This window comes from Phyllostomus hastatus, unplaced genomic scaffold, assembly GCF_019186645.2.
Source record: "Phyllostomus hastatus isolate PE091 unplaced genomic scaffold, TTU_PhHast_1.1 phas_scaffold_78, whole genome shotgun sequence".
Taxonomy (NCBI): Eukaryota; Metazoa; Chordata; class Mammalia; order Chiroptera; family Phyllostomidae; genus Phyllostomus; species Phyllostomus hastatus.
This window is the reverse complement of record NW_025334041.1, coordinates 28,248,603-28,265,447: the sequence shown is the minus strand read 5'-3', so window position 1 is coordinate 28,265,447 and position 16,845 is coordinate 28,248,603. Positions and strand designations below refer to the sequence as shown.

The 16,845-nt window shown below is 39.7% G+C and overlaps 1 protein-coding gene across 10 annotated transcripts in view; it reads left to right on the top strand.

Annotated features, from left to right (window-relative positions):
* Positions 1–16,845, top strand: part of DYNC1I1 (dynein cytoplasmic 1 intermediate chain 1) — a 285,945-nt gene that overhangs the window by 48,837 nt on the left and 220,263 nt on the right. For 8 of the 10 annotated variants that reach the window (XM_045828664.1, XM_045828663.1, XM_045828666.1 and 5 more), the window contains one exon: positions 3,096–3,155. The exons of the other annotated variants lie outside the window; for them this stretch is intronic. In XM_045828664.1, the coding sequence (XP_045684620.1) occupies positions 3,096–3,155 (60 nt within the window). The remainder of the gene's footprint in view (positions 1–3,095; positions 3,156–16,845) is intronic. 10 annotated transcript variants of the gene reach the window in all.

Below are 16,845 nucleotides of genomic sequence, written 5' to 3'. Positions count from 1 at the left end.
CCCTCCTCAAGGTGCTGCCATCTGCAGGAGAGGTTTGCTGCAAGCTAGCACAGAAGGAACTCAGTGGACATTTAAGCCACCATCCTGGGCTACCTTTGCCCAGGAAGTAATGTACTGGCTTGAATGTCCTTTTCAAAGAAAAAGTGCATTTTGTGCAAGTCTGACCACCCCACAGATAATAACGGGGAAAATGAAAAGAATGTAAAACTAGCACCCTTGATAGCATCCTTGATGGGACTGCTTACCCATTGTATGTTATGGATGGTAACATAACTGATTTCTTTTACTGAATGATGCTGTATGTGTGACTAGGGGGCAGGAGTGTGGCGGGTTAGTTGCACAGACCACTTTTGCTCTGCCTGAGAAAATGTAAACTGCAGACTGTGAGCTTGTGGACTTCTTAAGGGACTGATTCTGACGGAATCATCATTGTACTTCTGAAGGGTACAGTGAGTTCAGGTGAGCTGTCAGATAAGTAACAGAAATGGCCCAGCCACCTGGGGCCTGCTGCATTCTTCACCTGCCTGGGAGAAGTGGAAAAGGTAGATAAAGGTCATTCCATCAGAAACCCCAAGGCAAATGGAGGGCAAAGTAGCTGATCCCACCCCTTATGAGGTAATGCTTCTCACAGTCAGCCAGAGCCTGAGGCTGCTTTTCTGTCTAGAGCCAAAGAAATGCCCTTGAAGATAAAAGGTTTGATCCCCAGCGATATGTGGACAGCAAACATGAATCACTGTAATGGATTCCATTACTTCTACCATTTGAAACAAGGGGAAGGAATCAGTGTCCAGGACCTGGAAAGGCTGCTTTTCTTGAGCAGAGAATGAGTCCAGAGCATTAGTTTTCATCTCTGGTTGCACATTAGAATCATCTGGAGAGTTTTGAAAAATACAGACGCTTGGGTCCCAGCCCACACTTTCTCATTTAATTGGTCTGAAAGTGGCCTGGGCCTCCGGCCAGGCTCGAGTTAATCACAGGTTTAGATGCTTCCATGTTCGGGGATGGGTGATACTTTCTCTCTGCTGACTAATGAAAGTGAATAGTCCAGCCCAGTCATTTTCTAACGGTGGTCTCAGGGTCAGCCGTAAGCGTTTTCCAGGAACTTGGTCAAAACACATTCTCAGGCCCTACCCCAGGTCTACGGAATCAGAATTTCTGGTGGTGGAGATCAGCCTTCTGTATTGTCAGTAAGCCCCCTGGGTCATTCCAATTCACATCCACGTTTGAGAGCCACTTGTTAAAGTCTGGACCTTACTGCTTAAGTGACATCCTCAGATCCACAGCATCTGCACCTGCTGGACCTGTCACATACATAGGTCGCTGACTCAAAGGAACGTGGTAGTAGATACAGGGGATGTGGCGGCAGTGAGGCAGCTACTGTTTATCATGTAGTTTCTTTGTACTTTATTGATGCAGTTGTATGTAATCCCTGTAGAAGACCAGGGAGAGACCATCCACCCATTCATCCAATCACCCGTTATCCATTCATTCAGCTAGTTCTGTGTTATGTAAGGATACGTACCAGGCACAGTTCTAGGCATATCCCTGTAATCTGGGGATTTGGCCGCTTCTGCCATTATAAGGCTGAGGGCGGATCAAACAACAAGCAGTGAACTGGTTTATAATGAAATCATAGATAAATCTAAGTGCTTTGAAAAAAAGTAAAGCAGGATAAGGCAAGGGGTAAGTGTGGCAAGGAAGTGCTACTTGAGGTAGGGTGGTGAAAAAGAAAACCTCTCCGAGCAGGTGGCATTTGAGCCAAGACATGGAAGAGGCAAAGGCATGAGCTACTCAACTTTTTGAAGGAAGAACGTCGAGGGGACACAGGACAGAAAGAGGATGCAGTGAGGGAGGGGGCGGTGGCTGGAGATAAGTTGTGAAGACAGCTGCAGGTGAGGTCATAAATTGCCTCATAAACCGTGGGAAATCTTAACAAATGAGGAAACTGAGCAGGACTCCTCAGACTTTAAGGTGCCCGTGAATTGTCTGGGACCTTATTAAGCTGTGCTGAGGAGTTGGTGAGTCTGGGGTGAGACCTGAGTCTCTGTGTTCCCAACAAGCTCCCAGGAGATGCCTACACCTGTGGTCTGTGGGCCACATTTGGAGTAAACAAAAGGATAGTGAGGTTGAAAACTTAAGCAACATGCCCAATGTGACGCAGCTGGTAAGTCACAAGAGCAAGAGGTGAATCCCAGATGGCTGACTCCAAAATCCTTGCTGGCCATCGGTTGCCTGCCAGATAACCTCCTTCCCGGCTGACCTGTAGTTACTTGTGTGCAGGCAGTTGGAAGGACCTGCCAGAGAAAGGTCCTTGTGTGCTCTCGGTTTGTAGAAGAGCTGTTTATCCTTGTGTTGAAGGAGAAATAAGAAGTGAAATGAATGCCTGGGTAACTATTGATACTTGGTGCTATTGCTTGTGAAATATTTAAAAGATGTAAGATGTAAGATATCCCTGGCATCGTAGAGACAAATGATGTGGTTGATAATCATGGTGTAATACATGAATTTAAAAAAACCACTAAAATACCCTTGGGTTTCGAAATCCAATGCATTATATTTGTAATAACAGACCCGAGGAAGCCAGTTACTCACCAGACCCTGCAGACACGCTCCATCTGGCCCGACCTTCCCAGATGCCCCTGCTCTGGCCTGTTTGCACATTGCCATTTGGTTTTCTTCTCTGCATGGGAGTCACCAGGCGCTCCCAGGTGTGGATGGGCTCTGGGATGTCAGAGGCACTTAAAGCAGGTCACATGCTCAAATCAGTCCATCTTCAGTAAAAAGCAAAACAAAACAAACCAGGGTGGGGGTGTATGTGGAATTTGAATATTTAGTTCTGAGCTTCCTCCCATGAAAACAGCCGTAACTTCCAGGATCAAACAAATGCTGAAAGGAAAGGATGGCTTCTTGCTTTCCTTTGTTGCTTGATATTCACAGGGTCTCCTTGCACCCAGGGAGGGGGCGGGGCAGGGGAAAAGGGGGAGATGTTCTGTGTATGTACTGTGTATGCCATTGCCTTGATGAACAGTTTGGTTTGGTTTGTTCCCTCCCCTTTCGTTAACTCTGTGTTCTTTTTCCCTTGTGCTGCACGATAGGACCCTGCAGTGGGACACAGACCCCTCAGTGCTCCAGCTGCAGTCAGACTCAGAACTTGGGTATATGTCTGCTCTTTTGCTACTCCTTCTATTATTTCTTTGCTACACTTGTGTTGAAATGCTGGAGCTGTTGTTGCTCTTATATTTTCCCCTTTTGTTGAACTTCCAGTTTGATAAGTTTATTTCCTTCTGTTAGTTTGCCTTATAAAGTGAAGCTTTAAAGAAAGTCTCTCTTTGTGGAAAAAATGCCACAAAAAGATGGCTTTTGGTCCCCTTTTCTTAATTCCCGTTATTGCAATACAACGCTTCCCTCTTCAAACACACGCACACATACACCCCCCAACCCACCCACACCTCTACTCCCCAGGTGGGGCACGTGATATCTGCAACAATGGGAAATGTGTTTGAGTTTATCCTAACCGCCTTCTCCTTTTACTAAGAAGTTGCCTTAGGTTAATTTTTATCTACAATCAGTATTTAAATGTTGTGTCTTATTTGTTTCATTTCATTTTCACTTTTTTGGACACTTACGAAAGCATTTAATTTGAATGGAGTTTGAACATAGCAAGAGTCTTATTAAAGAAAAAGCTAATTTGTTGACTTCCTCAATATTATGGAATCTCAAATACTTGATGATGGGTAATGTTGCCTACATCTTAAAGATCATATATATTTTTTCAGATGACAATGTATTGTCATAGGTTAAAAGATAGCTTCAGATTTGAAAATGTGTTATATATGTACAATGGAATATTATTTAGCCATAAAAAATGAAATCGTGCCATTTGCAACAACATAGATGGACCTTGAGGGCATTATGCTAAGTAAAATGACTCATTAAGTAAGAGATAAATGCCATATGATCTCACTTATATGAGAAATCTAAAAAAAAATAAACAAAAGTCCCTAAAACCCAACAATAAAAACTTCATGGACATAAAGAACAGACTGTGGGTGCTAAGGTGAAAGGTTGGGGATTGCCAGAATGGGTGAAGGGGCTCACCAGGTACAAATTTCCAATTATGAAGTGAATGAATAAGGCACAGGAATGTCATGTGATGCATGACTGTAGTTAATAATATGCATTGCACATTTAAACGTCTCTAGGAGAGTGGATCTTGAAAGCTCTGATCACAAGAAAAAAGTTGTAATTAAGTGTAGTGATGGATATTCACTTGACTATTGTGGCAATCAATATATTTTTGTAATATATATAAATTTTGAATCATTGCACGCATGAGACTAATATAATGTTATTTGTGTTATAGCTCAATAAAAATACAATGCAGGTGTATTGTAGAAAGTTGGCTAATTTATCTTTTTGGATTGAAGTTAGCTGTGGCATACGTGAGATATTTCCAGTGGGATGCCTGTACCAGCTTGTGCTCAGGCTCCGAAGAGCAGACTGTGTGTTTCTCTTCCTCACTTTGCGCTCAGTGACATGAACTTGAAATCTGCCATGGTGGAGTATTTACACCACCAGAATTGGCCAATGCTACAAACCAGGGTTTACTCCCTTTCCCCCAAGCTGGTTATTAAACATTTATCAACACACCACTGGGTCACCTCAGTATATGAATAACAGATCTTATTACAGTATTTTATGAAACTATGTTTTCTTTCTATTTAAATATAACTCAATGAATTCCAAAGTGGATATTTATTTATTTACTTATCATTTATTTTGTATTTCTGAGATTTCTGGGCTCATATCTGTGGGTTCCTATCAATGTCAGTGCCTACTGTAGGCATATGAGGAGGTTGAAGGGCTGTTTGCACATTAGGTTAAAAACTGCCTGCCCATGACCCTTTGGATATGCAGAAGTTCTTGGCAGACTCACAACAGTGCTAGGCCAGTGAAATACCTGAACACTTTAGGTAACGGATACATTATTTTTTAAAAATATCACTTACTTCTTTGGCTATTTAGTTATATAGTTCCTTGTATATTATATTTAAACATGTACTATTTAAATAGCTAAGAAATGTGGCTTAAATGCAGCAGTGAGACGATGAATACATTGGGTGTTATGGGTCAGGGGAGCTTCAGGGTGCAGTTCTTCCCCATGTCATTGTGCTCGAGGATATGAGGGTGGACCTGCCTGAGACTCTACCTGGTGTCTTACACTAACAGATTTTCAGACAGATTGGAGCATTGCGCCATTACACTTGCTGATGTGGAACAGTTAGGAATTTTCCCATTTCTTTCTGTTTTCCAAGCAAAAATCTCAGGTGACCATGCAGATAAAAACCTGTGATTCTTTCTGTGGAGATGGCATATCAGAGGAGCCACCTTGCCTGCCACATTTTACATTGGAGCAAACCCAGCATGTCGGAGAGAGGCAGGATAGGTGACTTTCTGTCCACTGAGTGACTTATCTTAGAGAGTTTGCAAGGAATGTTCAGAGAGTGTTTGACAGAGGAGGCTATTTTGGCCATGTTACAATTTCAAATATTGATTTAATGAACAATTTCCCTTTGTAATAGCCATTATGTGCAGAGCGCTCTTGCTTTCATACATGATTTTATGAAATGTACCTCAGGCAACAAGATTTTTCTAGAGATAATGTTATTTCTTCTTCTTCTTGATCCTTGCCATTCAATTGCCCATGGAATTGGCCATAGCTTGCTCCGACGTTTGATTTGTTTTTAGAGATAGCTTTTTTGAAGTATAATTGATGTAAAATGCACCCATTGAAAGCATTCAAATATTTAATACATTTAATGTGTAAATCCCGCCATGAAACCATCACCACCATCAAGATAATGAACACATTCATCATCCCCCCAAATTGCACATTTTCCTTCGTATTCCTCACTCCTGCTTCTCCCCATCCCCTCCAACAACTGACCTGCTTTCTGTGGTCACTATACATTAGTTTACATATCTAGAATGTCAAAGAAATGAAATCACACAATAGGCACTCTTTTGACTAACTTCTTTCACTGGGAATGATTATTTCAAGATTCACTGTGCATCAGTAGGTCATTCCTTTTTATTACTGCGTGATATTTCCTTCTATGGATATACCACAGTTTGTTTATCCATTCACTGTTTAATGTACATTTGGGTTGTTTCTAGTTTTTGCCCATTAAAAATAAAACTTCAATCTTTTTATAGACATATGCTTTCATTTTGGGGGGTAAATACCACCAAGTAGAATAGCTGAATTATATAATGCATATACATTTCACTTAAGATGCTACCAAACTGTTTTCCCCATTATACACTCTCACCAGCAGTGTGCGAGAGCCTCGGCTCCCCCGCATTCTTGACAATACTTACTGTAGACTTAAAAACATTTTTTGAACCACTGTTTAAAGAGTGTGGTAGTATCTCATTGTAGTTTTGATCTGCATTTACCTAGTGACTACTGTTGAATGTCTATGCGAGCCTTTCCTATTTGAAGATTTTCTCTGATGAAATGGCTACTTAAATCTTTTGCCCTTATTGGTTTTGAATTAGGTTGTTTGTTTTCTCATTATTACTGGAGTTTTAAGAGTTCTTTATATATTTGGTATATAATTCTTCATTTAATATATAATTTGTAAATATTTTCTCCCAGTCTGTGACTTACCTTTTTAATTATTTCAACAGTCTTTAAGACACTCTTTAATTTTGACAAATTCCAATGTACAAATTTGTTCTTTTATGAATCATGTTTTTGTTGACATAATTTCAATGTTCAATGATTCCTTAAATATTTGGTAGGATACAATTCATGTGTGAAACAGTTTGGGTTTGGGATTTATTGTGAGGAAGGTTTAAAAACAAAAGTTCAATAACTGTAATAGTAATGGAGCTATTGCAGTTATTTTTATTTTTCCAAGTTCACTTTGGTATCTTGTGTCTTTCAAGTAATGTGTCCATTCTTTTCTATTTGCAAATTTTTTGGCTTAAAATTGTCCATGTAATCTCTTACTATCTTTTAAATATCTACAGAATTTTTAGAACCCCTCTCATTCCTGATATTGGTAAATTTGTCTTTTTCTCCTGATAAGAATGGCTAGAGGTTTATTGATTTTATTACTCTTCTCAAAGAACCAGTATTTGGTTTTATTGATTTTTTCTCTATTTTTCTATTTCATTGATGTCAACTCTGATCTTAATTAGTTCTTTTTTTCTACTTACTTTGTATTTAATTTGCTTTTCTTTTTCTAGTTTCATAAAGTAGAAGCAATGACTTGTAGAACTTTCTACATGTCATTTTTAGTGACTTTCCAGCTTCATAAAGTAGATCAGTGACTTGAGAACTTTCTTCATTTCTAATATATGTGTGTAGTACTATAAAATCCCTCTAAGTACCGCTTAGTGACTTAGTACTTAAACATTTTGATTTTTTTGGTTATTTTTATTCAAGTCAAAATACTTTCTAATTTCTCTTTTTATTTTATCTTTAACTATTGGATTATTTGGAAGTGTGTTACTTATTTCCAAATATTTAGGGATTTTCTCAGATATCTTTCTGTTATTGATTTCTAATTTAATTCTTTTTTATTAGATAACATATTTTGTATTATTTGTCTCCTTTTAAATTTGTTGAGACTTATTTTTGGTCCATAGTATGATATGTTTTATTGAATGTCTCATGTCCCCTTGTAAAGGATGTGTATTTTGGTGTTATTGTGTGAAATGTTCTATGACTTTCAATTAGGTTTAGGTGTTGATTGTATTAGAATATTCAATATTCTTTATTGCTTTTCTTTCTCCTGGTTTTATCAATGATTGGGAGAGAGGTGTTGAAGTTTTCAACTGTAATTTTGGTTTTTCTATTTGCAATTCTATCAGTTTTTGCTCCATTTATTTTTATATTTTGTTATTATGTGCATAAATGTTTGGATTCTTATATGTCTCTTGTTGAATTAATTTCTTTATTATTATGAAATGGCTTTTATCCCATGTACTGTATTTTGCTCTGAAATCTTTGTTGTTGGATATGAACATAACCAGTGTTTTACTGACTGGCATTTAGCACAGTATATCATTTTCCATCCTTTTACCTTTTAACCCATTCATCTATTAATCTAAATGTCAATATTTAAAGTGCATTTGTTGTAGGCAGCATATAATTAGGTCCTCTAAAGTTTTCAAAAATAATGATACAGTAGACTTTTAAGACATAAAAATACCTTCACTGTCAGAAACACCGAAGGATATCCACCAGGCAGAAATCTTTTTATTTTAGTATACTAAAAATGTTCCTTCATTGTCTTCTCACTTGCATTGTTTATAACCAGAAATCTGCTGCCAAACTTGTCTTTGTTCCTCGGTATGTAATATCTTACTTATTTTTTATTTTTGTCTACTTTTACAGTGCTCTTTTTTCACTAATTTTGAGCAATTTGATTATGATGTGCCTTGGTGTAGTTTTCTTCATGTTTCTTGTGCTAAAAAATTTGGGAGATTTTATTTCAAATATGTTTTCTGCCTCCCCTTCTTCTCTGGGGACTAAAATCACAGGTATATTAGGCAACTTGCTTCATTTTTTTATTTTTCCTTTGTATCTGTGTTTTATTTTTGGTAGTTTCTATTGATATATTTTGTAGTCACTACTCTTTTGTTTCGTAGCAGTTAGTATTTCATGAAGCCTACCCAGTGAGTTTTAAATTTCATACATTTTAGTTTTCATCTCTAGAATTTCAGTGAGAGTCTTTTTATATCCTCCATATTTCTACTTACCTTTTGTAACACATGAAATACTGTTTTAATAACTTGTAATATCCTTGCCTGCTATCCCACCATATGTATTAGTTTTGGCTCAGTTTCAGCTGATTGACTTATCTCTTCAGTGCAGTCACGTTTTCCTGCCACTTTGCAAGTCTGCTAGCTTTTGATTCATATCAGACATTGTGAATATTGCTTTTTTAGGTATTGGATATGTTTGAATTTTCATGAAGCTTCTTGATATTTGCTGTGAGATAATTCACTTGCAAACTGATCCTTTCAAGTCATACTTTTAAGATTTATTCATTGGAATTGGAGCAGTGCATAGTCTGGGGTTAATTAATTCCTACTACAGAAATAAGACTCTTTTGTATATTCTACACAGTGGCCCATTTTCCAGGCTTGGTTTTCCAGCCTGGCTGGTGGGCATAGACACCATTCCTGTTTCTGTGTAAGTACCCAAACTGTTACCTCTAATGCCTTCATGTGGTTCTTCCCTTGGCCTCAGGTGGTTCCCTTACATACATGCACTCATCGGTACTAAGCTGCATCCTCAAGAGCAAGCCTCTGAAGACCTTCAGAGTTTTCCTTTTGTGCAGTTTTCTTCTCTCTGTTATTTTGTCCTGTGAATTTAAGGTGCCTTTGTCTCTCTGGACTCTCAGCTCTGTCTCCTCAACTTAGGAAATCTGCTGGATTTCACCTGAGTCTTCTCCTTGCACCATGACCTGGAGACTCCCTTAATGCAGTAAGCTGGGGAAGTTGTTGGGCTCCTCACTTGTCCTGCTCTCTCATGGATTACCGTTTTTCATTGCCTGACCTCTCGTGTCTTGCAAATGATTGTTTCATTCAAACTGCTGTTCATTTTTTTTTAGTTGTCTCAGGCAGTGAGTAAATCTGGTCTCTATTACTCCATCTTGACCAGAAGTACAAATGTGTCTGGTTTGTACGTTACCTATGTGATAAGCAAAGCAAATGGCAATATAGAGAAATAAGGGAGATGATATGGCATTCAGAAAAAAAGTACCTTCCAAAAAATTGCAAATTGAATGAGAAAATAAGGGCAATCCAGCTTGTTCTTTTTCTTTTTTTTTCTTTTTTTTTTTTTTACCAGGCAGCTACTTATGAAAGTACCAAAAACACTCTGCTTTTTTAGGCTATAATAATAAATGAAGTGAATTGACGATGATAGAAGAAAAAAATGAAATAATAGGATAAAAAAATCACAGGATAGAAAAGTCTATATGGGCTAGGAAGTGGATAAATATCATTGAAATATGGGGTAGCAATGAGCCAGTCTGAGGGAGAGATTACATTTTAAACGTTTTTATTGTTTTAAGAATGGAACATAAGTGGAAATGCCATTATGATATGGCTGGTCTTTAGGCAATGTGCTGAGTGAGCCTAAGGAGAATGGTGGGGTTGGGAGGAAGGCACAGATGCTCAATGATGAGAGACGTCAGTGAGAAGTGGGGTATTCTGTGACCCCTCACTTCAAATTCTTCAACCCAATAGTGCATAGGAACATGTGGTGGCTTATGATTTCATGAAAGCCTCACAATTATATTTCTTCTATGTCTTAGTATATTAAACTCTTAGCAGGGTTTTCAAATATTTGAAAGCAAAGAGAGAATAAGGAAACACTGAGGCTGTGAGCAAGGATTGGTTTGCTCCTACCCTGAAGGAGGAACTTAGGGATTTCTTCAGTCCTTGGGAGACATTGCCAGAAGGTGGTGGCTTCTTCTTTCTCTCAATCTTCTCTTCATTTTTTGCTGAAAGAGAGGGTGAGTATTACTCCTGAATCTGCTAGGCACCACCCCCGCTGCTGTGGTGAAGGAGAGACATCACTGACAATAACAGAAATTAAACCCACTCTCTAAAGGTACCAGAAAAACACATGTCCTTCTAGAAGGTGACAGATGTTTGAGAAAAGCTAGCCAGGCGGCGCTAGAGGTCTTTCCACGTTCTAAAGTCAGTTCTATTTGCCTCACAGAACAGTAATAACCTCATTAGCATTTTACTAAGTAACCCTCTTTTGGTTAATTCTCCAAGTTTGGTCAAATGTTCTCATGCATTGTGTTTAGACCTCTGATGTGAATGAGTTTATAAAGTGTCCCATGTAGCAATGCCTGCTGTTCTTCTCAAGAATGATGTGGGTTTTGTTCTTGAGCAAACTGGCAATCTCTGACTCTCCAGTAACGCCTAATTGAAATCACACCTTCTGCAGAAATTGAAGTGGAATGGCATCTTGTAACATGTGCGTGCACATGTGTGTGTGTGCATGTGCATCAAGGGTGATAGTAAAGTGCATTTCAGAAGCTGTAACAATAGAATAAATTAGGATCCATGAAAATCTTCAATAAAATTGGTTTTAACAGATTCAATCAAAATTTGACCACAAGAGTGAGAGAAAGCTCTTCGCCCACCTCTTAATATACTCATGTGTTCAGTTCCAAAATGTTTCTTCAGAAGCTTCTCTCAGCCAGTCTTTGTTCTCTGCCCTCAAGAATCTTGTGAAAGCAATTTGAAGATATTTTATGTTCCACACTAGTAACTGGATTTAAAATAAAAACATTATTCTTTTAAAAATTCCATTTCGGAAAAATGGATATGGCTAGCTGGTAAGGACGTGTGCTCACCCTTTGGTACTCAGTGCCTTGAATAAGTCTATTAGTTTATAGGTTTATGTTAAAACTGTATTGGGGGTTGTTCATAAATGTCAGTTTAATAAAGGGCCATTCCTATAACATTTTATATTATCATCGTATGTGTGCACGTAATATTGGAGAAAATACGCTCCTGCACCTTCTGTCCTGAAAATCCTGAACTTTAATTTCCCTTGTACGGTGGGCACTTTACAACAGAACCTTCACAAATATTTTCAAGCACCATTATAACCAAGACTGTTTCCACTCTTCTCTCTTCCCAGAAATGTGCGAGATTTACTTGTGTTATGAAATTCAAAGCTAACCCTTTGGCTGTGCCCTGTGCCTGTTGACTGAGCCAGACTTGACATTTGCTTCTGTTCAGGAAAAATACTTCAGCTGCCAAACTAATATCTCTGCACAGTAAGAAGTAAATACCATGGAGGCAAAATAAATGCTTCCTTAAATGATTTTTTAAAATGTGATCATAGAATATGGAAACTCATCCTTCTTGATGTGATCAGAAAAGGTCAGCCATCTCAGGCCTTGGAGGGAAACACCCGCTCTGAACACAAATGATAAATCAAGTGTGGTGAGGGGGCAGCCGTGCCGGGCTCACTTCCCCTGTGTGGGGCGTCCTCTGTGTGGCGTCCCATTCTGGAAATTGGTCCTTGAGATGTCACACCTTGACACCTAACTATACTAGTGTGTGGTGTTTGGAGGATGAATTAATCTGTTATCATTTTTATAAACCTCTTCCATATTGCATGAGTTTCCATGCCCTTAACTCCCGACATTCTCTTTTCTGTAGATGCAGTGTTATTTCACGTGACCTCAGTGGGTGGCTCCCAGGGCCACACCTTCTGTTTTGTCTTCTTTTCTCAGCTTTTCCCCTACGTCTCACACAATTAGAAAACTCCTCACCACATACTCATCCGTGGAGGTGCTCCTTTTTCCCCCAAACAGATCTTCCTCTAGATTCTCCTCTGTCTTCAGTTGCACCACTCACTTTTCTTCCCATTAGGCATGAAGTCTTGAAATAATCTCCAATCTGTTATTTTTCCTTTACCTTCCATTCCAAGTAAGTTGCTAAGGTCTACCCTTCATTCTTTTCCAGAGTCCCCAAACTACAGCATTTCCTTCGTACCCCCGGTGACATCACCTCGAGGGCTTTCTCATCACCCTGGACCAAGTCTCTACATGGGATAGACAGCTGGTCACATATCCAGTCTTTATTTCTCTGGCTGTCCCCTTTGAATTAATGCTTTGCCTGGATTCTTTGATTAGTTACTGAACCCACCCACCCTTTGCTTGCAGGTCCTTTCTCAATTCCCCCTTTTCTCCACACTCAGCTTCTGAAGTCCCACACATAGCTCCACATGCTCGTTTGTTAAACAGGGAGATTTTGATTCCATTCTTCATGCAGTTGCTGTGCTAATGTTTTAAACGTCTCTTTGAAGCTGTCATTTTCTTACTCAGCAACATGCAATTCCTCATCGTGCACAACATAGAGTCTGAGATCTTTAGCCCGAGATGTAAAGCTCTCTGGTCTTCTGGCCTCCATGTACCTCTCCAAATTTATCTCTCACTGCTCCTCAACTTAAACCTTCTATTCTGAAAAACTGGTCTCTCAGGCATAATGTGGGAATTCAGTCTTTAGATTCCAGAGCCTCCTTCCTAGAACACCCTCTTCATTCCTTTCCATTGGCTGGAGTCCCGCCTGTCTTCCAAGACTCATGGAGGCCCCCATTCTCAGTGAACCTTGTTTCGTTTCCCCAGACACACGCTCTGCCCATTCGACTCTCTTATCTCACTTACTATGTGAATTCTCATGTTGCCTCTTATTATTTGCTACCTTTCATTCTTTTTCAAAAATTTTATTTATTTTTAGGGAGAGAGGAAGGGAGGGGAAAAGAGAGGGAGGGAAACATCAATGCAAGAGGGAAACTTTGATTGGTTGCCTGTCATACGTGCCCTGACCAGGGACTGAACCCACAATCCAGGCACATGCCCTGGCTAGGAATCCAACCTTCAATCTTTTACTTTGAGGAACGATGCTCCAACCAACTGAGCCACACTGGTTAGGGTGCCACCTTCCATTTGTATTTGCCTTTTAATGAATCTGTTTGATCTCTGCATTCTCTCTATGAGAAAATGGGTTATGGGTGCTGACAATGAGGTCGGCTGGCGTAGTGCCTTTGGCAGTTGTCAAGGACATGGTAGGTGCCCACAGAAGATTTCTGGACAAGGAAGTGCAATTATCACTCTCTCTGTCTTAGGGGCCTCTTCTTTGAGAAACCTCAGAAATTTGTAAGCAGCGTGAGGAAAAACATCTCTGGTAGCACCATCCACGTACCTTGGGAATGAAATACTCACATGCAAATAATTGGGAATAAAACCCAGCAGGACTGAGTCTGGACCCATGGCAGGCATTCTTTTATGCCTCGGCTTTACTACTTTGGCCTCTGGCCAAATAATTCTCTGTCTCGGAGAACATCTGCTCCTGGTTTTATCTGCCTGACTTCCAGGTTCCTTCCCTGCTCCGGAGGCTGCTCTGTATTACAATGACCCCTTTTGATTTCTTGGCTTGTGGCCCAAGTTCCTGAATCTGCACCTTATTTACCCACACTCCTCTCCTGCCACCAGGCCTAACACTGTATCCTCAACATTGTGATCCCTAGTCATTGAACACCCGAGACTACTATTCAAGACCGTTATTGAGAGTCTTTTGTGATTTACAATGTCTAATATTTGAATTTTCTTAGATGCCTGAGGTATATTTTTACTCTGGCCTTTTTGGGGGGTCTTCACAGGAGCTCTTGCACAGTCACATTAAAAAAATCCTACCAATGTCAGGCTCAGTCCGTCTTGCGGCTTCGCCTCCCAGTGTTGGTAGAGGTCATCCTCTCTGATGCAAGTGCGTCTCCGAGGGTCGTCTGATGGCAGCATGAAGTTCTCAGGGCAGCCAACTTGCTTAAAGCTTGAGCTGCCTGAAGCCAGTTCTCTGATAACATGAGGTTCCTTCGTGTGTCCAGTAGAGATAGTTCAGCAGTATTTATACAACATCATTTACTTATCATGAATATGAAATGCAGAAACATCAGGTTCGCTGTGTAGAATTCACTGTGGTCTGAAACAAGAACATCAGAACCTGAGTTGCACCATGTCTAACCGATTCAGAAAGAATTTGATGATGCTCATACTCAGGTGCTCTGCAAGCTTGCATGAGCCTTGGGAAGCTTTCAGGTGATGAGGTTCCTCTTGAATCCATCCTCCCACAGTCAGATTTGGCTACTGGTTGAGGCCAGTGGGCATTGCTGATGATCAGTGTTCATGACAAAAGCCTTCTTCAGGCCCCCTGCCCAATCTGACCACAGAATATTAAGAAAAATTAAGCATGGGGCAACTGAAGAACTACATGAAAATAAATGAAATCAGACCACTACTTCACACCATATGCAAAATTAATTCAAACACAGATCAAAGACTTCAACATCAGAGCTAAAACTATAAAACTCTTAGAAGAAAGAATATATATAAGTTCATGATCTTAGACTGGGCAATGATTTCTTAGCAATATGGCCAAAAGCACAAGTAGCCAATGAAAACACAGATGAACTGACTTTGTTAAAATTTAAAACTTTAGTACTTCAAAAGGCACCATCAAGAAACTAGAAAGGCAACCCACAGAATGAGAGAAAGTATTTGCAAATCATGTATCTGAGAAGGGTCTGATATCCAAAATATATGAAAATCTCTTGCAACTCAGCAATAAAAAAGACAAATAACCCAATTTTAAAATGGGCAAAGACATTTATTCAAAGAAGGTATGCAAATGGGCAATAAGCAAGCGAAAAGATGTTTGACATCATTGACCACCAGGGAAATGCAAATCAAAATCACAATGAGACTTCATGCTCAAATCACTTCATGCTCAATAACATGGCTATAACTAAAAAAAAACAATAATAAGGGTCGACAAGGATGTGGAGAAATTAGAACCCTGTACACTGCTAGTGGGAATGAAAGATGGTACAGCCCCTTCAGAAAACAGTTCGGCCTTTCCTCAAAAAGTTAGGCAGAGAATTACCGTATAACCCAGCAGTGCTACTCCTGTTTACATATAAATTCCAAGAGAAGTGAAACAATACATCCACATAAAAACCCGTACACAAATGTTTATAGCAGCATTATTTGTAATAGACAAAAGTGAAAACAACCTAAATGTCCACCCGCTGATGAATGGACTAGCAGTCATGTGGTAGATCTATACAACAGAATTGTTATTCATCAATAAAAAGGAATGCCATTCTGCTACATGCTATAACATGGGCGAACCTTATAACTTTACACTAAGTGAAAGAAGCAAGACACGAAAAAGCACATATGGTATTATTCTACGTGCATGAAAGTAGATGGAAAATAGATCAATGGTTGCCAGGGACTCTTTGAGAGGTAACACAAAGTTAGTGTAATTAGATAGTAGTGAGTTTACACAACTTTGTGAATGTACCAGAAAACACTGAATTGTATGCTTTAAAGGGGAGATTTATACTATGTAAATTTTATTTCAGTAACAAAGTTAAGACAGCCTTGATCTTAAGACTCTGATCAAAGAGCTCTGCTTTCACTTGCTATTTATAACCACCCCCAACGCACATCCTTGTCATGTCAAAATTATTTTCCCATTTAAACTCTTTACCTTTATTCTTAGAGACAACTAGCTCATAGTTCTTTTTGACATCTCATGGGTTTTCTTTAGAATGCCACATGTACGCACGAAACAATGACTCCATATTTTCAGGTCCCGGGTCAGTGCCCTCGGAAGCTGAGGTTCTCTTGTTCACGGCTTTGGGAGGAACAGAGGTCTTTAAAAATGGTAGGGACAGACCCAGGGCCTCCCAGTCTGAATTTTCTTATCTTTGAAATGGGAGGGGCGTCATGTTGTGAATATGTATTAGAATTTCAATGGCGTTATACACATGCCTTGTGCCTCTAAGGACAGAATCTTTTTCTTTGGGAGTAAGTCTGCATAACCGCAACTTTCTTCACCTCTGGTGGACATCATTGGCCACGTTTCAGTCACACTTCGTACTTCATCGTCCTTGGAAAGTGGAACTTCCTAACCATTTAGCAAAGCTATGCTAACCTCATTGTGGGTGGACAGATAAAGACATCACAAGCAATCCAGAAGCAGAAAGGGGAACGGGGATGGTGACTCATGTGAGGCAGTTGTCGTCTTGTGCTTCACAATGTCCAGCCGAGGACAAATGGGCCATCCTGAGTAGACGGGACTGTGCTGGTGGTGGACTGACTGGAAGTCTCCACACCTCAAACACTGGCAAATAACCTCAGACTGCAAAGAGCTTCAATTTTTATTCTTTATCAAGAAACACTTCAACTTCTGTGCAGTATGGCTTTGCTCAGCCAGCTTGCTCAGCCA